Source organism: Pithys albifrons, chromosome 1, assembly GCF_047495875.1.
Source record: "Pithys albifrons albifrons isolate INPA30051 chromosome 1, PitAlb_v1, whole genome shotgun sequence".
Lineage (NCBI taxonomy): Eukaryota > Metazoa > Chordata > Aves > Passeriformes > Thamnophilidae > Pithys > Pithys albifrons.
This window is the reverse complement of record NC_092458.1, coordinates 9,086,827-9,107,062: the sequence shown is the minus strand read 5'-3', so window position 1 is coordinate 9,107,062 and position 20,236 is coordinate 9,086,827. Positions and strand designations below refer to the sequence as shown.

Here is a 20,236-nt window from a genome sequence, read left to right as displayed (position 1 = left end):
CCGCGCCCGCGCCCGGCGGAAGTGGCGCACGCGGAAGCGGCGGGAGCGGCCGGCCCGGGTCCCGCAGGGAAGCGCCGGCACCGCCGCAGCCGCAGGGATGTTGCGCGGCCTGGGCAGCTGGCTCGGGCTGGAGCGGGCCGGGGAGGAGCGGCTGCTGCCCGCCGGCAAGGGGAGCAGCCCCGAGCAGGAGCAGCAGGAGGAGGAGGCCGGTCCGGCCGCGCAGGAGCAGGAGCAGGAGCAGGAGCAGGGCGAGCTGGAGGCGGACTCGGAGGCGCTGCTCAGCCAGGCCAAGGGGCTCGGCAGTGAGTGTCCGGGGCTGCTTCGCAGTGTCAGCTGAGGCAGCGGCTGCAGTCGTTGCCATCTCTTTCAGAGCTGTTACCAAAGGAGCAGCGTTTCCCTAAATATCTGTTCTGTCGGCGCTGTGGGAGACGGGCTTTGTATAGATAGAATAGGTTTATCTGTATGGAGTAATGTACTTCACGAATTGGGTGGGGGGCGTGTGTGTGATTTTTTTCATAGGAAATTAATGGGATTTAATGATTTTGTTGAAGTCTTCTGTAATAATAGAATTATAGAATGATTTGGCTTGGAAGGGACCTTAAAGATGATGTCGTTCGACCCCTCCTGCCATGGGTGGGAACACCTTCCAGGACACCGGGCTGCTCCAAGCCACATCCAGACTGGCCTTGAGCACTGCCACGGATGGGGCAGAGCTGTAATCTGCTTCGAGTGAGATTCCTGATTTACTATAGATTAATAGATGAAATTAATCCAAAATACATATCTATACTTCTTACTAAAGGGGCTTTTTAATTGATGCTCTGAAACGCTGGATTAATATAACCTGAGCGGTTAATCTGAGATGTTTGTTTACTATGCTTTGTCTTGGGACATCTGAACTGCAACAGTTTTGCCTGTGTAGTTTGGTCAAATACCTGCCCTCTCTCATTATGGGAAACTGATTCTAATCTGCTAATCACTCTGATTGTTTAGGAAGGAAAAAGGACTTTGAATTTGAGAGGAAGAGTAAGTGTAGACTGTTAACGATAAAAAGGTCTATCCCATAATTTGCTTTGGAAGCAAAAATCCATGGGTTCATTGCCTGTGACACCAGGGTAGGCTGTGGTGGAAAAGCTTTTTTATGAAGATTTGAACATCACCGTTTTAACAGATAACTCCTGAAACATCTGCATGGCTGAGAACCAGGGTAGCTGTGTAGAAAAGATTCCCCTGGCATATAAAGAATTTTCCCCATGAAATCAAAGCCTTACAGTATTTTTTCCCCATTATCCCACCATTATAAAGGTTATGAAAGTTTTGCCAATATGAACTAATAATGGAATTATTGCTAGATATGCATTCTTAATACAGATATGGATTTGTAAGAGAATATGGAGAATAAGTTTCTTGGTCATTTGAAAGTGAAAGTGTTCCTTTCCACCACTAATTCTATTTTTCAAAGGCTAAGTACCACTTCATTGTGAGCTTTTCTAAGTACCTTAGTTCAAAAATATATTTGCCCTTAATGGAATTAAAATCATTTTGTTCTCCAGCTTGGTTCCAGGACTGGCCAAAACTACATTGTGCAACAACACTAGAATGTCACCAGACAGCAAATGTCTCAGCAGCTTTTGCACCTCACACAATTAGATATGAACAGGTTTCCAGGGATACATCTATGTGTGTATGGCCAAACTTTGCAAACGCAGATTTGGGAAGGGCTCTCCCCATGTGGGTGTGCCCTTCCAGCCTGCACAGTGGATTTTTTAGGTGAGGCTCAGCCTGCACAGAACTGGCCCCACCGTTTCAGTCCTGAGGTCCATCTGCCACGGCCGAGCGAGCTTGGACAGTGACAGGGAAGTCCTTGGGACTGTCACAGCACCCGGTACTAACTGGGGCTGACCCTGCTGAGCATCCGAGATGTGACAGGATGGGATGGCAGGGAGGCACTGAACTGCCAGGGGATGGTCACCACTGAGACCCGAACTCAGGACCTTGGGATTCAGAGTCCAGAGTGCTCTCGTTTACACCATGGGACTGCCCCAGGGATACATGAAACAACCATTAAAAGCTGTCAGGGAGTAAGCAATCCAGTAGGCTGCTGCTTCCTCTATGCCTATAAGGGGTATAGTATATATGTTTAAAGTGTTAAACATTTTTTTATGTGAAACACTTGGTGAGTTCTAAAGCCTGATAACAGATAGGAAAGATGCTGGCAAATACTTGAGGGATATTTGGTTGCCACCATTCTGTGGCCTATAAACAAAAGTTACATATCAAAACCTGGCTTGCTTAAAGGCTGGGTGGACCTCTGCATATTTCAGTATTGATTTGGTGATATCATAACAAAGGGAGTATTTTGCACACCACAAAGAACAGTCAGCTTTCCAAAAGATGACATAAGTGTTCCAAAGTAACTCACTCTACCAGTGGTTAACAACTGTGTGTTAAAGGAACTCACACTTTTCCTGCATGGTGAGATTATGTCTTCCATTTCTAACCCATAGGGAAACTAGATATTTTGAGAGGTCTTGAGAAGGAAGGTCGTTCTGTTTCTGAAGCTTATCATTTTCAACATCTTGCTGCTTGCAATTTTGTTCTCCTGAATTAAAAACAAATAATACAGTGCAGAAGACCCTCTCTTCACTTCAACAAATATGAAAAAAATGGGAGCCTTTGGGAATATTTAACACGGCTGTTCTGACACTGAACATATTCGGAAAAATAAGCAAACAGGATCAAAGTACTTTTAATGGAGCTAGAGAGAGGGAGATGGTGCAGAACAGATGAGGGCAAGCATCAAGAGCAAACTTCTATGTTAAGACTTTTGAAGGAATCTCAAATATTACTTGCCTGAAATTTTTCATGGATTTTCTGCTTCACTTCATGAGATTTTATTGTGCATGTTGATTTTCTTTAAAATATATCATTATTAATATATATTATAAATTATTATATAATGTTTTAATACTGTGCCAAAGTTACTTTATTGCTTCATGTCTCTGAAATGCTTATATGGAATCAGACAAGACCTATTGCTTCAGAAAACTCATTGGAAAGCAGTTTTCAAGGACCATTAGGAATGTTTGATTTAGTAAACAAGGTTCATGGACTAAAGTTTGATTTACTGAATGTTGTGATCAAGCATACAGTTTGATCATCATCATTAAAGAGTATGAACTAGAAAAGGATAAATAGAATTTTAGGATTTCTTTGTAGGCCAGAAGCTGGGTTAAATTATTTGGAAAGAAACTAAGTAGGTATCCAAATGTCTAAAGAGAAGGAAAAATAAATCTAGTGAGAGAACTGGATGTAAAGAGATCTTTTCTCAGGTCTTTCTTTTTTTTGTCTGTGAAAGGTTACCTCTTCAATTTTGCCACTGCTGCTACAAAAAAGATATCTGAATCCGTTGCCGAAACAGCACAGACGATAAAGAAGTCTGTAGAAGAAGGAAAAATTGACAGTATCATTGATAAGGTATTTTGTTTCTAGATACCTGATCTGAAAGATCTGTTTGCTTACTGTTGTTACAATGTGTGGCAAATCAGGCATGTGATAACATTTCCATAAGCTGTCTCTAGATATTATTTATTTCAGGAGATATTATGCATCTCCTGTCATGATGAATGATATGACTGAAATGTTTATTCATGGTAGACTTGCCCAGAAATGGTCACCCTGCTTTACTCAGTACTGCACCTGTTGCATTCCTTCAGGAGTTCATACACTGGAGAAAGGCCAGAAGAAAATATGAAAATTACTGACAAGGGAGGAAGGGCTGAAAAATTTTGAGACCAGCAGTTGTATGATGTCTGTCTGGAGATGTATGAGCTGAGGGTTTTTTCCTTCCAGTTTATTTAGTGGGAAGGAGGAATGCTGTAGCTTGCACCTTAAATGTGTCTCTGAAGCAAGAGTCAGAATTAGCTCAGCGTTGTGGATATTAAATCCTAAGACCCTCGGGCTATACAGGTACAGTTTCAGAAGAGCCAGTGAGCTAATGAAACACCTTGCTGTTGTCCTGTTCTTTTCCCCATGCTGACCCTGCCACCAGGCTCTTTGCTCCTCCTGGCTGCCAGCTCAAATTGCTTAATTTCTGCCAAGTGTCTTCCAGTGCTTCAAGTCACAAACTTGCTAGAAGGAAAAGGAAAAGAAAACAAAAATAAAAGGCAGTAAATGCTGTGCAGGGTTTTGTGTTTGTTACTGAGGACAGCTGGGAAGGAGAAGGGAAGAGAACTGGCCAAAAGGAATCTGTAGTAGGACTGTGCTTGCAGAAATGTCTGGCAGGGGAGATGCAGCAGGCCCCTCTTTCTGCTCCAGTCCCTCAGACAGCCCTTCAGGGGAACCACAGCATTGCCTTTTTTATTTTTTAATACAGTGAAATTCAATTTCTTGACATAATTAGTGTTCACATTGTTTTCCAAATAAATCATCAAATGACACTTCTGAATTTCTGTTATGGTCACATTTTATCTTCAGATTTCACTGAAAATGGCCTATATAGTAATAGCAGAGTTCTAGTTCCTTCTACAGAGTAATTTTGATCCACATAAAAATAGAAAAATCAAATAAGAAGATTATTTGTTAATTTAATACACAAATAATAATGCTCCTAAGAAACTGTAGCTAAGTACCTACAGCATATTTTAGGCCTAAAATATAATTTTCTTTTTTCTGTGAATGTCTCAGAGTAATATGAATTCCTTGTTTTGATTAATAAATTTTACATATAGAAGAAACAGGATTATGGCTGTATCTTTATAAAGCTTTCTTCTTATACTATATAAATTATTTTATTTCATAAATAGGAAAAATTCACATAATTTACAATCAGAAGGAACCTCAACAATCTATTTGTACTGTAGTTTTCTCTGGTAGTAATCCTAAACTAAAATACTGGGTTGCTGAAGGAAAAAAAATCATAGGAATTTAGCAGGATTTAGCTTGAAGACTTGTGTGCTTTTTGGCAACTTGTTAAGCCACAGATCTCACTGCAAAAAATGTGTATTTTCTGAGTGGTTTAAATATTAATTTCTAGCTTTTTTGGTTTTTGCCTCTGCTTTCTGCTACAGAACATTTGCATTGTTACTTGTAGATTACAGCATGCCATGTTCTGGGACAATTCTCCAGTTTTAATTCTAAATTCAATATAGGATATTTCTGAATGTAATTTTTTTAAGAAAATTCATCAACAAGCTCAGTGGAGAAGTTATTTTATTTCAGCTAAGCAGACATTCTAAAAGTCCTACTTTACACTTTTGCAAGTCCAGTTTATGGCAATGGATATATTTCTTAAGCAACTCTTGAAACTTATTGTTAGGCCAAGGGTACCTGTAAGTGTTCAATGCTTTAAAAACAGGTTTCAATAAGTCTAAACAGTCTGTGTTTGATATGGTAAGGCAGTAAGGGAATATGCACAGTATGCTGTTGTTCAAATTATCAGCTTTTTTCTTTGTCCTCTAAACTTGATAAAACTATAATTTTGAAAGCATACAAAATAGTTTTAACTTTTTAAATGCAAAATCAAATGTTTCAGTAGAGGGAAATGTATAGTTGACCTTTAACTTACAGAAAGGGCCACCGTGGGTATGTAAATATGGTTCTGCACTGTATTTGAAAGCACTTTCTGAGTGAACATGAAACAAGAGGAGTAAATTTATTTTTTTTAATTGTGGTTCTCTAATTTTTATTTTAGACAATTATTGGAGATTTTCAGAAGGAACAGAAAAAATTTGTCCAAGAGCAGCAAACCAAAAAATCAGGTAATATGTGCTTTTTTTGATAATGCTTTACATTGCATAATTGAAACTTGGTGGAAGCTGGATAGTTGACTACATCTAAAACTAACCTATCAACACTGTTTAATGAAACACGTTATGGCACAACTTAAGGCATATTGTGGAATAGAAAGATGATATTTATGTGAGGTCAATATTACATTTTCTTGCTTTTTTAACCAAATTCAGCTTTATGAAATTAACTCGGAGATCACTGTGCTAACAAAGCTGATCTGTTGCTGGTGTTTTGAATCTTAAGCCTGTGTATTTATTGAAAACTGGCATGCTGATTTCTTCTGAGCTTTAGCAATCATGTCACATTTTCATAATGAAATTAAAAAACATGGGCTAGGGTTTGCACTATAATATTTAATAAGTTTTGCTGTAGGAGGCACTTTGCTTGCATTGAAGGACTAATTGCTTTTTTGCTTTCCCATAAAACATTTGCCTTATAATTATCTGTGATCTAAATCCTGTGAGTTACCCACCCATGTGTTATTTAAATCAGTGGATCTATTCAAGACTTTAAAGTAAGCCCAGTTGTTTTTTCACATTGAGTTTCATCATTGACTTTTATCTATGGTAATGTGTTACCTGAACACACTAATTTAAGGCAGTTTGAATAATTGGTGATTCTATTATTAATCTTTAAAATGAGCTGGTTTTAAATGGATTGTGACAATTTTTTTCATGGTGTCTATAGTTAGCATGTTAGTCTGGTTTCTTCTTCCAAGATTGCTTATGTGATCATGTTGTCTGTAGTTCTTTTTGTCTCTCTTAGTAAACTTTGGCATCTCTTGGTGTATTTCTACAAGCTTCATGAAAATATGTAGGTAGATTGGCCAAATGAGGAGCAACAGATGGCCTGACTGAAAGAAGCATTAGCATCAGATGGGAATCCATGTGGGTGAAAGATCTTGCTGATACCAGGTGCACAGGCAAATAAGCATTGTTAGTTAAAGGGCACAGAGATTGTATGTTAACTGTTACAGATGCATCCTATTGTCTCTGTAGGCAGAATTTGCTTTGGCAGTGAAAAGATTAATAAATATCTACACATCTACAGTAGTTTCTTTTCCTCTCTGTACAGCCTATAGAACTATTTTGGAAGTATCTGCATAAATATGTAATTCTGCTGAACTCACATAGGCTTTTTCAGCATATAACGTGTTGTAATTTATAACCTTTTTCTCCATCATTAAAGAATTGATATCTTCTGAGTGTAAATTATTTTGCAGACTTAATTTAGACAAGGTTTACACATCTAAAGTGAATCTAGAAAGGCTATTGCAGACAACTTAGCCAGTTATACAGCAGTAACTAAACTAAGAGGCACCAAGTTCTGACTGGTGCACACAGCAAAGAAATCTCCCCACAGTTTTAACAACAGAAATCAGCAACTATTTAATTATTTTTTTTATCTCTGATAACGCAAAAAACCATTCCTACAGTTTCTCTCATCCCATAAGCTTAGTTTAGGAAAAAGGAACAACAAATAGGCCTACTGGTGTAACTCTGCTTATTTTTGTGATACTGTACATTGCTTTATGTAAGGTCTGTTTTGTTGTTTGGTGTGGGGATTTTCTTCTAGTAATGCACATGCAATTATCTTCCTCCTTTCAATAACAGAAGCCGCAGTGCCTCCTTGGGTAGACAGCAATGAAGAAGAAACAATTCAACAGCAAATACTGGCCTTATCAGCAGTAAGTATTTAATTTCCTTTAATACTTGAAATTTGTCTGTTGGAGAGATTAAAGCTTCCCTTTTTTTTTTCTTTCTAAAGTAAGTCTGAGTGGCATTATTAAATTCTGTATTTTCAATATACTTATAACATGTCTGTCACTGTGCTGATCATGTGCAAGAGCAAATAGTTTTATCAGTTTCAACTTGAGCCACAGCAGATCCTCGATAAAGTTTTTATTTTTGTAAAGGTTTTACAGATTGCTTTGCTGATCTTGAGTGTGAAATATGGGTGTCCTTTTTCCAATATCAGTTAATGACCATAAACATGTTCTTCAAAGGACAAACGGAATTTTCTGCGAGATCCTCCAGCAGGTGTGCAGTTTAATTTTGATTTTGATCAAATGTACCCTGTTGCACTGGTGATGTTACAAGAAGATGAACTTCTCAATAGGATGAGGTTTGATCTCGTTCCCAAACAGTAAGTAATTTCTGCTGGTAATTATGTCTCCTCATACTTCTAATGTTTCCTTAAATACTCATAAATTTCTCCTTGTTCTTTTCATTTCCTTCAACTCTTTGTGTTCTTCCAATGTATGTATTTTTATCTGCTGATGTCAAATGTGTGCAATACTGCATGTGCATGGAAGTTTAGCATTTGGAGGAAAAAAACAGAGGTACATCAGTAACACCTTCAGAACCTATCAGGACCTGTTGACTTAAGTGTGGGAGAGGCCTTCAATATTTCCACATCCAATGTGCTAAATTAAATGGATTTTTTTCCCCAAACAAAGGTAAATGCAACAACAAAAATGTTCAGATATGTTGGTGTAACTGACACCTATAAAGGTGATTACAGAGAGCCAGAGACCCCCACCTAGAGAAAGGGTAAAAGAATGTGTCACGAAACAGCAGCAATTCAAGCAAGAAAAACTGGGTTTGAATAAGCAGTGGGAAAAGCTCTGTATTGCAACTGCCCTCCTTCTAGTGGACCTAACTGAAAGATCCAATGGTATTTGTTCCAGCATGGCCTGTTCCAGTATGCCTTCTTGATCACAGCTTTACTCCCTTGCTATTCTTCCTTGTCCAGTCCCAGGATCTGCTCCTAAAGCTTGTTTCACAAGTCAACATTCTTTGGAAGTGGGAGTTCCCAACATTTGTCTCCTTATCTAAGGATGAAAATGAAAGAAAACATCTTTCTTTGTGACCTTTTCAGTTTCAGATTGTCCCTTTTTATAAACCTCAGCTCCTCATTATATTTACCCTTTTCTCTGCTTTCAGTCCTGAAGATTTGCCCATGTTCTGTGTTCATCAGATCTGTCTCTGATCTTCTGTCTCCAGCCTCTGGTCATGCTATCCTTGCCTTTTCTACCACATTGCTTAGTAGTTTTTTTCCTCTGTTCTTAGTCTCAGTGGTCATTGTGGCCTGAACAGGTGGGAAGGGAATTTCACTCTCTTATTTCTTTCTTTCTCAACCTACACACTTTCTTCCCCACAGGTCTTGTCATTTCTGTCTTCTGTTGCCTCTGGGTTAAAGTTGGGTCTTTTCTTTCTTGCTGGAGGGATTTCAGAGGGAAATGTTACCTGAGATATGGGATAATCTCCCACTTAGCAGAGCTGGTCATTTCCAGGATGGCAGTTTCTAGTTACTAAAAGTACTGTGGACATGCTGAAAGTGAAATAGTTCTGCCACAATCTAGGAATGGCTTCTGCCATCAAAGATGTTCCAGTTCCATGTGATGTCTGGGGAAGATGTAGATTAATATAGTTAGACAATAATAGAATGTTGTGGTTAGAGAGGAAGTAAAAAGAACAAGATTGTTTGGCTTGTTGGGTTAGTTTACATAATTTGTCAAGAGAGATGGAAGAGCATAAAATTTTTCCATTCTATGTATTGCTGCATGCTGTTAAGCTTTTTCAAATGTCATAACATTACTATTGTATGTTCAAGTCCATTGCAACTGTCTCATAATAGAACAAGAACTTGAACAATGATGGATATCACAAATTTCTTTTTTAAGTTTTGACTTAAATAGCAGCTATATCTACTTCTTCTCTCTGCATATTTAATTTTATTTCACTGCTAGATGGTAAAAGGAATGATATTTCTAAATGCACTAATCAAAATCTGTTTGTTCTCTCTAGTGTAAAGGAGGAGGTGTTCTGGAGAAATTATTTCTACAGGGTATCCCTAATTAAACAGTCTGCACAACTCACTGCACTTGCAGCTCAACAGCAAGCAGTAGGAAAAGAAGAGAGCAAAGGCAGAGAAGAGGACAGTGAACTGAAAGGTATGGGAAACATTTGTTTTAGCACAGCTCATTAATTTGCTGTCATGCTGAATACATCAGGTGCCCTCAAATTTTTATTGTGGATTTCGTATTAAACCAGGGCTTCTCTCACAGTACTTGGCGTGTTTGTGTAGTTTGGGAAAGAAGAGTCCTGGTGCCTTCAGGCTGTTTTCCAGCTTTAGCTTCATCTAACTTTGTCAGAAGAATGGAAATCCCATGAGGAGAAATGCTGTACTTGCCTCATAACAGCTTGTGACCACTAGTGGTCTCAGGTGTGCCTTTTTGACTTGTCAGAAATAGGAAATACATTGGGTTTACTTGGTCAGACAACAGGTACTAGCCAACCCAGCCAGCTGGCATAGGGTTTGCTCTCAGCTTTTGCTCATCCCTCAGGCCAAACAGAAATTAGTGAGTGATAGAGGGGCAGAATTTTTGTGATGGTGGAGGCAGAGGAATGTGCAGAATGGGGCAAGGCCCACAATGTTTTATAGAAATGGAGAAAAATGAGGACCAGAAGGTTTCCTGGGATTCAGTCTTGAGATGAAAATGCCACTTCAACACAGAATCATAGAATCGATTGGCTTGGAAAAGACCTCCGAGATCATCAAGTCCAACCCTTGATCCAACTGCAGTCCATTTACTAGATCATGGCCCTCAGTGCCACATCCAATCTCAGTTTAAAAACCTCCAGGGATGGGGAATCCACCACCTCTCTGGGCAGCCCATTCCAATGCCTGACCACTCTCTCTGTAAAGAATTTTCTTCTAATCTCCAACTTAAATTTCCCCTGGCAGAGCTTAAGCCCTTGCCCCCTTGTCCTATTGCTGACTGCCTGGGAGAAGAGACCAGCCCCCACCTGGCTAGAACTTCCCTTCAGGTAGTTCTAGACAGTGATGAGGTCACCTCTGAGCCTCCTCTTCTCCAGGCTGAACAACCCCAGCTCCCTCAGCCTCTCCCCACAGGGCTTATGCTCCAGTCCCTTCACCAGCCTTGTTGCTCTTCTCTGGACCCGCTCCAGCACCTCAATATCCTTTCTGAACTGAGGGGCCCAGAACTGAACACAGTACTCAAGGTGTGGCCTCACCAACGCAGAGTACAGGGGAAGGATCACTGCCCTGGTCCTGCTGGCCACGCTATTTTTGATACAGGCCAGGATCCCATTGGCCTTCTTGGCCACGTGGACACACTGTTGGCTCATGTTGACCTTCCTGTCAGTACCCACATAGGTGTCTTCAGTTACATTGATCAGTTTATACAGATGGTTCTTACTGACCCTCTTATGAACCACTATGCAGTTTAAAGAGTATAAAGCAGTTACTCGCAAAGATGCAAAAGATAAGAAGTAGCTTGTTAAATCCTGTCTTAAGCTAGATGGGCTCATCCCCTTGGGTAAGACACCTGAAGTCTTGGCAGGCTGGGCAGGTATTGAACAGAAGGAGAAAGCTTTTGCTGCACCTTGGAACAGATTCTTGTATCCCCAATATCAATAAATTGTTGTCATCCATGAAATCCATTAATGCGCATGTCCTGTCATGTTGACACTGCTGGCCTGACGGACAGCCACCTGATCACTGCCAAGCCCACTTCTTTTTCCATCCCTTCAAAACTAACTGCTTTCCCAGTACTTTTTCCTCTTGAGTTTTTTCCCTGCTAATGGGCCTGTCTTTCTAATCCTTCCTCAGTTTCTAGCATCACCTTTCTTATTTTTTTACAGACTTTCTCACACGTCTTTTGCACAGCTTATTAATTTTCTGCACAGTCTGAGCTGAGGTTACTCAGCTGGCCCTTGGCTCCCTGGACACTGACAGCTGCACATTGGGGTGAAGGGGAGGTTACAAGTGGAATTTCAGATCTGGGCATGCATGTTGTATAGAAGATACCTTTTTGGGAAGGATTGTAGTGGCTTCCTCAAGCTTTTGTACATGTGTGTGCCTTTGTTGTCAGTTTGTCTCATTCTGTTTCTCACAAGTTCTGCTTGAAGTGTGCCTGTGTCAGCCTAGGCAAGGTCCACATCTAGAGTGAAAAAAGTAGTTTTCTCTAAGTTAATACCCACACAATACTGACAGGACAGGTTGTTCTAGAATCTGCTGCAGACCAAGAGGCACCAACTCCCACTTCTTTTATTCAGTACAGTTGCCTGCTGTTCAAAACTGTGGCTGTTTTAATTGAAGTGTCTCAGCTCTACAGGAGAGATAGCACTTGACCTGTTGAACAACAAAAATTTAATTTTTGAGTCATCTAAACCCATAGAAATTTCCAGTCAAAGTGAAAGTTGTGGGATTCTAGTAAAATTTCTATTGTGACTAAACCAAAACGTATCTTCAGTTTAAAAAAAACAAACAAATCACTATCTTTTTGGCCTGTTGTGGCTCTCATAACAGTTTAGATCACCAGTCCAGGATATGCAGATAGATTTACTGTCCTAATGAATCTGTGTTCTGTAATGGAAAAGATATGTGTACCAGACTATAGTAAATACATGTTTTGTTTCATTCAGAAATTGCATACATTTGGGAAGCTCTGAATCATCCATGTTATTTTTGGCTTAAGTACTGCTTTTGAAGGTTGGATTCCCTAATTGGAGGCTAAAACTAGAAGTAATTGCCTGTTGGTAATTCTTCATTTTGATCAGTGGTTTTTCTTAAAGCTAACTGCTATAAAACAGAATTGTTAGCCTTCCATTTTTATGTCTCTCTGGCTCCTCCTTAGCTGCTCTTTTCTGAAAGTTAAATTAGCACAGTTGATGTGAAAGGTAAAAAGAAGATACAAGTGGAAGATGTTCCACGTTCTGGTGTAAGAGAGAGGATGGGACAGTGCAGTGGGCATTGAGTAGACGAGCTATAAAAGCAGTGATAGCTACCAATTAGGAAAGTATTTAATTAAAACTGATCTTAGTTCTAAAAATTGAACATGAAAAAATTCCCCATTATGAAATTGCTGACTTAGCAGGAAGGGTCCACCTGGGCACACTGCAGGAAGCAAAGCTGCAAGCTCAGAGCTGCTTTGCATATTTAAACAAGCTAAGCAAGCATTCCTTCACTACCACAACTTGCCCTGTATGTTAATTGTTCCTGCAACCACCTGGCTCTGTATTGTAACTCTATCCTGATAATTGCACGAGGAAGAAAAGCTGGAGGTGTTCCTTTACCTGCCAGGAAAATGGTCTGTCCTTGCCTGTAAACAATCATTGTCTTCCTAGAACTGTGCTACTAAATACAGAATGCACAGCAACTTTTTTTAGGAAATTGGGACCAGCTTCTAGGGTTTATGTTTTTCAGTGACTTTCTTTGCCATGTCAGCAGTAGTACCCAGCCTGGGGAGTTTGGGAACTTCTGTGGTAGACAGTAACTGGATTTCATGACCAAGTCTATGCATTTGTAACTTTAAAGATCTTGTGACATGTGGTACAACCTCTTAAGTGTTTTGTAGAAGACGGGCTTTCAGATTCCCAACTGCTCCTATTTACATAGATTTTTTGATTGTTTTGAGCATCAGAGGGGTTCCTGTCCTTTAACTTTGGACTTTTAATGAGGAAATGGTTTGCTAAATTTTCCTTAATTAAAAACAGGAAACTGCTTCTCTTCCATTTTGTTGTTTGAAATGCTTCACCTATGGCTGAATTCAGCTTTTAACTACCAGAATTCCTTAAAACTTAAAATGCAATATTTCCTTGTATATTTAATAGCCATACAGATTAAATGATGTTTTTGTATATTTAAATGTAATCTACCTTTTTTCCCCACCTTAATAGAAACAGTACGGCCGAAAACACCACCTGTTACAATAAAGGCTCAAACAAAATCTCAAGAGGTAAAAATGCTGTTATATTTTATCTGGTATTTAGTATGTAAAGCTGTTCCTTAGTAGGCAATTATGCATCATTTTAAGTAAGTTCTGCTGTGAAACCATAATAATATAGTATCTGACAGTCCTACTGTGCTGCTGTTTTGCTGTGATATTAATTTTTAGCATATAATCTTAAAACTCATTCTAATTAGAAGAAACAATAGTTTATGTGAAGAATGCTTTCATTAGTATCCTGCACATTATAAGAAGATATGTTTTTCCTTCCAAGAGTGACATTTCCAAAATGCTTGGAAGGTTAGTATTGTGTTCAGACATGAGGAGTACTTCATAAAAATGCACTTGTGTCATGTTCTGTGCAACTCTTCAGGAGTGGTCAGGCTGGAGTGTAGGAAATCTAAATGATTCATTGCAATAGTGACATTGTTTTATTGCACTTTTGCTTGATACTGTGGAAACCTTTACCTTGGACATACAATGACCCTTGTTCATTTCTGGGTTGTAAAACTGGTGCTGGAGAACACTCTTGGCAGAAGCAGAGCTGTGAATTCACTTGCCAGTAATATGCAGTGGACTAAATTAAGCTACAAAGATTTCCAAAGAATAGTCCTCTCTTATAATCTTATTCTTGTGGAGAAAACTGTTACTGAATTGTGGTCAATTTTTTAATATTACTCTTAGGTCCTGTTTTAAACTACTTATGAGTTTATTGTTATTTCTGAAGATTACAAAAACAGAATTAAAGTTGTTAAGAGAGCACAAAAAGGCAGCCTAGGATGTAAAGCAGATCACTTTCAGTACAACTAACATTTTGGTCTGTACAAAAATACTCTTAAAGAAAAGTAGCCCAGAAAGAAAAATAGTTATGAGAGTAATACCTTTAGTTCGTGTTTTGCTGACCCTATTTAGAAGCAATCACATAAGTGGAAATATGTGTTACTGCCATTTTTTCCCCTGTCTGGATAACTTTATACTAAACTGTCTTGATGCAGGATGAGGAAGAGATTTCCACAAGTCCAGGTGTATCAGAATTTGTGAGTGATGCTTTTGATGCCTGTAATCTGAATCAGGAAGACCTAAGAAAAGAAATGGAACAACTAGTGCTAGACAAAAAGAAAGAAGATACTTCAGTAGTAGAAGGTAAAGTAATTATTACCTCTGTGTCTTAAAATAGCCATTCTAAGATAGGTTGATTTAAAAAAAAAAGGTGCAATTCAATTTAGAAAAGTAGATCTGTGACAGTTTTTTCAAAGTGTGTGAAATGACCTGCAATGAGGTATTTCAGAAATTAACTACCATCTTCACCATGATCAAGCCATGTCTTGCACAGCTTATTAGCTGTGAGGGGGTTAAATCCAAAGCACCTAAGAATTTTTTAGGTCACTCCTTTATGAAAGTGAGTGGGGGGTGTTTTTTTGTATCTCCTCCTTTCCCTGCCTTCTCTTTCATTGGTTCTTATGCATATGATTTTTTGTTTCCTTTAATTGACATCCTTGTAGGTGAAGTCCAGTATTGGGAAGTCAGGCTCTGTTTTCTTGTTGTGGCACCAGCTAAAAGGGCAGTATTTGCACCAGACTATGAACTTGCAGAGGCCTCTGCTCTAAAAGGTTTATAGGCATTTGGAACAGTTGAAATTTAACAAATAGTTCTCAGAATGATGAGAAGAATTTAAGTGGAGCTTATACTGAAAATAATTCAGAAGAACTAATACCAGTGTAAAGAGCATAGAAACAGTCTGTGATGGTGTGACTCTGGCCATACACAATGAACAGTTTACTATGAAGACTTACATAGGTTATCAGATACTTCACCCAGTTTTCTTTGGATGTTGCTGAATCATTGTTTCCTGAATTTTCTTTCCAATACATAGCCAAGCTTGAGGAATTGTAATGAGCATCTATTTCTGTGATGAAAGTGTTTCAATAAGTCATGAATGTGTTATTTGAGAAATCTTAGCTGGCCTTACTGACCTGGACTATGGAATTGCCTACCTTTGGATCTAGGCTGAAGTACTAACCAACATGTAACACATCTGGTCTCCTCCCCCATACTCTTGCCTGTGATAGGTAGAGCTAATTAAAACAGAGATTAACGACACTCTAATGCCTTCTTACTCATTTTTTGCCCTGAAGTATGAAAGATGATTACCCTTAACCCTGATTAAATGAACTTGCCTAGCTACAATTGCCAGTGAGCAGAATATCTGCTTCTTTTTTTTAAATTAGCCACAGTAATTGATCTTGAATTTTTTTTATTTCAAGAGTGTATCAACACATTTATGAACTTGTAATTTTGTGGATTAAAAAGTGCAAAGTTGATTCAGTTGATAGCAGTCTGAAAGACTGTAGGAAATGATCTTGCAAAGGGATGCTCATAATGACTTAGCTGTGTATTTGCTTTTTAGATCTTTGTTATAGTATGCACATTGGAATATAGACTTGTATATTAATTAATTCCTACTTGTGATCAATAAGAAGGTGAAATTTCTGCTCTTGAAGCTTCTTTAGTTTTTAAGGAGAATTGTCAATAAAATTTAGGAAATACGAGAGATTCATGCAAATTCATCTGGTTTTATATAAACAAGCAACATTTATACTATCAATTAAATTCTTACATCATTTATCTTTTGTAGAAGAAACTGCTGATTGGGAAAAGGAACTACAACAAGAGCTTCAAGAGTATGAGGTGGTGACAGAATCAGAAAAGCGTGATGAAAACTGGGATAAAGAAATAGAAGAAATGCTGCAAGAAGAAAATTAAGCAGTTTCACAAAATCACTATAACCCAAAGCTTTTTCTGAGGACTGACATGGATTTCTGCTTTCATATTTTCCTTACAAAAATATCTTCAAAAGACATAAAAGAATCTAAAATCATTATAATTCCATATGGGAATACAACCAGTATTTCTGTTCTTTATATGAGCAGTTTCTGAACTTCTATATTCTTCAAAAGAAAAAAGAGGAGGCAGACACTGCAGGTTATATGTCATAATTCAAAGTGATGACATTAACACGTGGAACAATGGTTCTGTTTCAGGCATACTTAGGTGGTCAAGAAGCTCTTTAAAGATATTTCTAAATCTAAGAATCACAGGGGTTTTTGTCTACAGCCTTCTGTTTGAGATGTAAAAATGGGTGTTGTAAGTAACTTAGTCCTTGAAAACAATTCTCTCTTGACATTTGCACTCTGATCCCTGTATAATCTGTAAATGTGTACTATTTTTAAGGTACTTGTAGCTGGTAGATTTCTTGTGTATTTAACTTCCTTAATGTATGTAGCCAAAGAATTTATAGAAAACCTTACTGAATGACTTTCAGTGATTTGTTAAAAAATACTAATGCAGACTCCAAAAGAAGCTGATTATTTATCAGTCAAGTGGCAAACATTTAACCATTAAAATTCTGCAAGAATTAACTTCTTTTTTGTTAAATCATCGTATTAAGATACTGCCTTTCCCCACAGAGAAACGGTTTAATGTGTTCTCTCTACAGAAGGCTGTTATGTTTCCATTAAATTTTGCTGTCTGAGATGAGAGCAAATTAAGTGTTTATTTTAAGTGCTGAAACATTTATGTAAAAACTTTTGGTGGTTTGAACATCTTTATTAAATACTGTAGATATGTATAAAATTGGCTTTTTTATTTGGAGGGAGGGCAGAGTGAGGGGCAAACATACTTCAGACACAATTCAAAAATACACATAGTCACACTGTTTAAGACATGGAATTTATATTAAAAAATAGGGGGTTTCTCTAAAAGATTTTTGATTCTTTAGAGGCGTTGGGATGTTTCCTGTAGTTTTACTATTAAGACAGTACCTTTATAAATATAAATGAAAGCTTGATATTATGTTTATCATCTATTTCATAAACTTCTGTGGCAAAACATTCGTGAAATTCCAAATACAAAGGAAAATGGGTAAAATTAAGTAGGTTGGAGCCATTAAGCACAATTGAATTGTAGGCATGTTACATACAGTAAGCTCTGTCTTAGTGACATAATTCTGCAGAAAACTTTTGTAAAGAGACTGAAAAAGATTATAGCTGTAATTACTCAGTCAATATTCATCTCGTGGGAACTGAAAGACTTAAGTAGTTTTAACTGCTGTTATGGCAAAAAAGGTCTATTTAAAATTGTCTCCATTAGCAACTTGGACAGAAAGCTCTCCTGTATTTCTCATTATATAAAAAAATTGTTTTAAACCTGCATATATTTGGCTTCTCAAATTAGTTTATTACCATGCACTTTCTCAACTACAAACCATTTTAAGCACAATTTGTATTTTGGTGGTGTTTTTCACTTAGTAAACAGATGTGAGATAAATCATGGTAAATAAGAGATACTTAAGGAGCTTTTTATATCTGGGATTAATTAAAGGCCACAAAAGGTAAATCTGTTATGCTCATAAAAATCAGACTATTTGCAGCTTACTGGTTACTCTTGACAAATTCAACTGCTCATAGATTTATGGTGGACATATTAGGATCTGTCTACTGTACAGTTTGACAGGACACCTAAAAAGATGGGTAGTTCTATTCTGAGAGTGGCAAGTCTTCCCTGGATGACCAAGAGTTCAAAATCACTGCTCCAAATGTTCACTTTCTTAAAAATAAGCCTGATCATTCCTAGAGTATTCAGGTGTATTATTACCTTACTTATTACCTCTTGCATGGAAGTTTGTACATCAAGCCTCATCTTCTTTTCATGTAAGCATAACCTACATAGTGGTTATGGATACTAAACTCCACCTCTCATAAAAGATGGTTCCTACATCTAAACCCTTTGTTTTCCAAGTCTCATGAAAAGCAGGTCTTTGAAAAAACAAAACAACTCACTGTTTGAATTTGCATTTAAACAGGTAGTAATGTAACAAGACTGAACCTGACTAGAAATCTGACAGTTAAAGTCTTATCCAATATTAATATTTTCAAATATGTGTATCTGATTTTAACCTGGAAAACTGAAGTAATTTTATGTCATTCTGCAGTTTTCAGGCCTGGCCTGTGCTTTTCATTTAGGTAGGTGCTACAAGTTCCTAGCAGTTCTTATTCTGCATGGGAAGGGGGAAAGTGCTGCATTCCACTTGTCATACGAGATGAACACAGGAAGACCTTTTCACAATCATGGTCAATTTTGTATGTCTTTGTAGCCCAAATGTGTCATAGTAGTGTATTACATAAGCAGGTGTGCTGGTGTTTTCTTAACAACATCATTGCTGGGATGGTGCAGATGCTAAAATTCAGCAAAACAACAGTATGAAAACAATGAGAAAATGAAAAGAAACCAAGAATTAATGTAAATAACACCATCCTGTGGATACAATGTGGCAGAAAGTGTGGTTGTTTAAAACACTGAGGAGAAGCAAACAATCAAAAAAAATTTTAAGTTTTCTTAGAAAAATCTGAACTTGCAGATTTTGGGATTAACCTTTGAAAAACAAGGAAATGATTACCCAGGAATCATGTAAGGTTAGCTTAGAACAGTGATACAGCTTTCTTCTGAGATGCCAACCTCTCCAGTTATTCTGTGCACCAAAGAATCCTCTTCAGATTAGTTTACTAGTCCAGTTGTATTCGTTAATACCTATTGGGATTTTTTTTAATTTAGTGATTTGTTTGGAGGATAAGGAAGAGGAAAGATTGTAAAATCCTGGAATAAGAAAAGTGTAGTTCAAAGTTCTCTTATATTTTTATTCAATCACTTAGAGCTGTTCTCTTTTCAAAGTTAACCTGCATTGTTTTAGTAAACTTTGGATTTTTTTTTTTTTTTGCTTCAGTGTTTTTTTTCCTCCTTGCTGTTTGGTGATTCTGGTGTTTGTTTGGTAGGGTGATATATGTAGTACAGAAGTGCAGGGTGTCAATTTTTACCTCATGGATGAAAAGAATACCCCTATGTGCAGGAGCCTGTCGCTGGCCTGGGAGGTGGATCCTTGAACTGTGGCCACTCACACATTATTGACTTTTACTTTGCAATAGCTATTGCACAGAAAGGAACAAAGTGTCTGGTTACTTCTCAGTGCACTGCCAAGCAGTAGCAGCCACATCGGGTCCTTGGTCCATGGGCTGTGTCTGGAGTGTCACTGTGCTATTAGAGCATCAAGAACCATCCTGATAATGATCTGGGTTTCAGTTCAGCAGTTTGGAAGATGTGTAATCTGGCCTGATATTCTGTCTCAATAAGTGCTGACCAACATATCTGTGACAACAGTACAGCCCCCTAGCCTTAAATAATGTTACCCATTAGTAGACTTTTCTTCCAAATTATTCACTTTCAGTGCTTTTTTTCCTTTGTTTTAAGCATTTGGCCTGTTTGGGAGAGGAGGTGTTAGATCATCATTCCATTTTTTGCTAAACAAAATGGCAAATAACAGTCATTTAGTTTCTTACTATATTTTATTTGTATATATTAAAGGTAACTATTGGAGAAAACAACAATTTCTACAAAAACATCAGAAGACATGCATGCCTTCATTTTATTCTCAGTATAGTCCAGTATTTACTATATGTGTGTGTAAATATATATATGCAAACTCATTAATGTCTAAATATATTAAAAAAATGTACTTTTCAGCTGTTACTTTTAACTGGATATCATGGCAAGACAAGGAACAACCAAAACAATTAGTTTGTCACACTATCATTTTTAATTAGACAGCACACTGTAGTAATTATCTTTAAGAATGAAATC

The 20,236-nt window shown here is 37.9% G+C and overlaps 1 protein-coding gene across 1 annotated transcript; it reads left to right on the top strand.

Annotated features, from left to right (window-relative positions):
* The first annotated feature begins 12 nt into the window (after positions 1-12).
* Positions 13-19,310, top strand: SYAP1 (synapse associated protein 1). Its single transcript, XM_071557544.1, has 9 exons — positions 13-302; positions 3,359-3,477; positions 5,693-5,759; positions 7,404-7,477; positions 7,796-7,935; positions 9,600-9,745; positions 13,497-13,555; positions 14,542-14,689; positions 16,182-19,310. The coding sequence occupies exons 1-9, from the start codon at positions 98-100 to the stop codon at positions 16,307-16,309; spliced, it is 1,086 nt and encodes a 361-aa protein (XP_071413645.1). The 5' UTR covers positions 13-97; the 3' UTR covers positions 16,310-19,310.
* Positions 19,311-20,236: the final 926 nt, after the last annotated feature.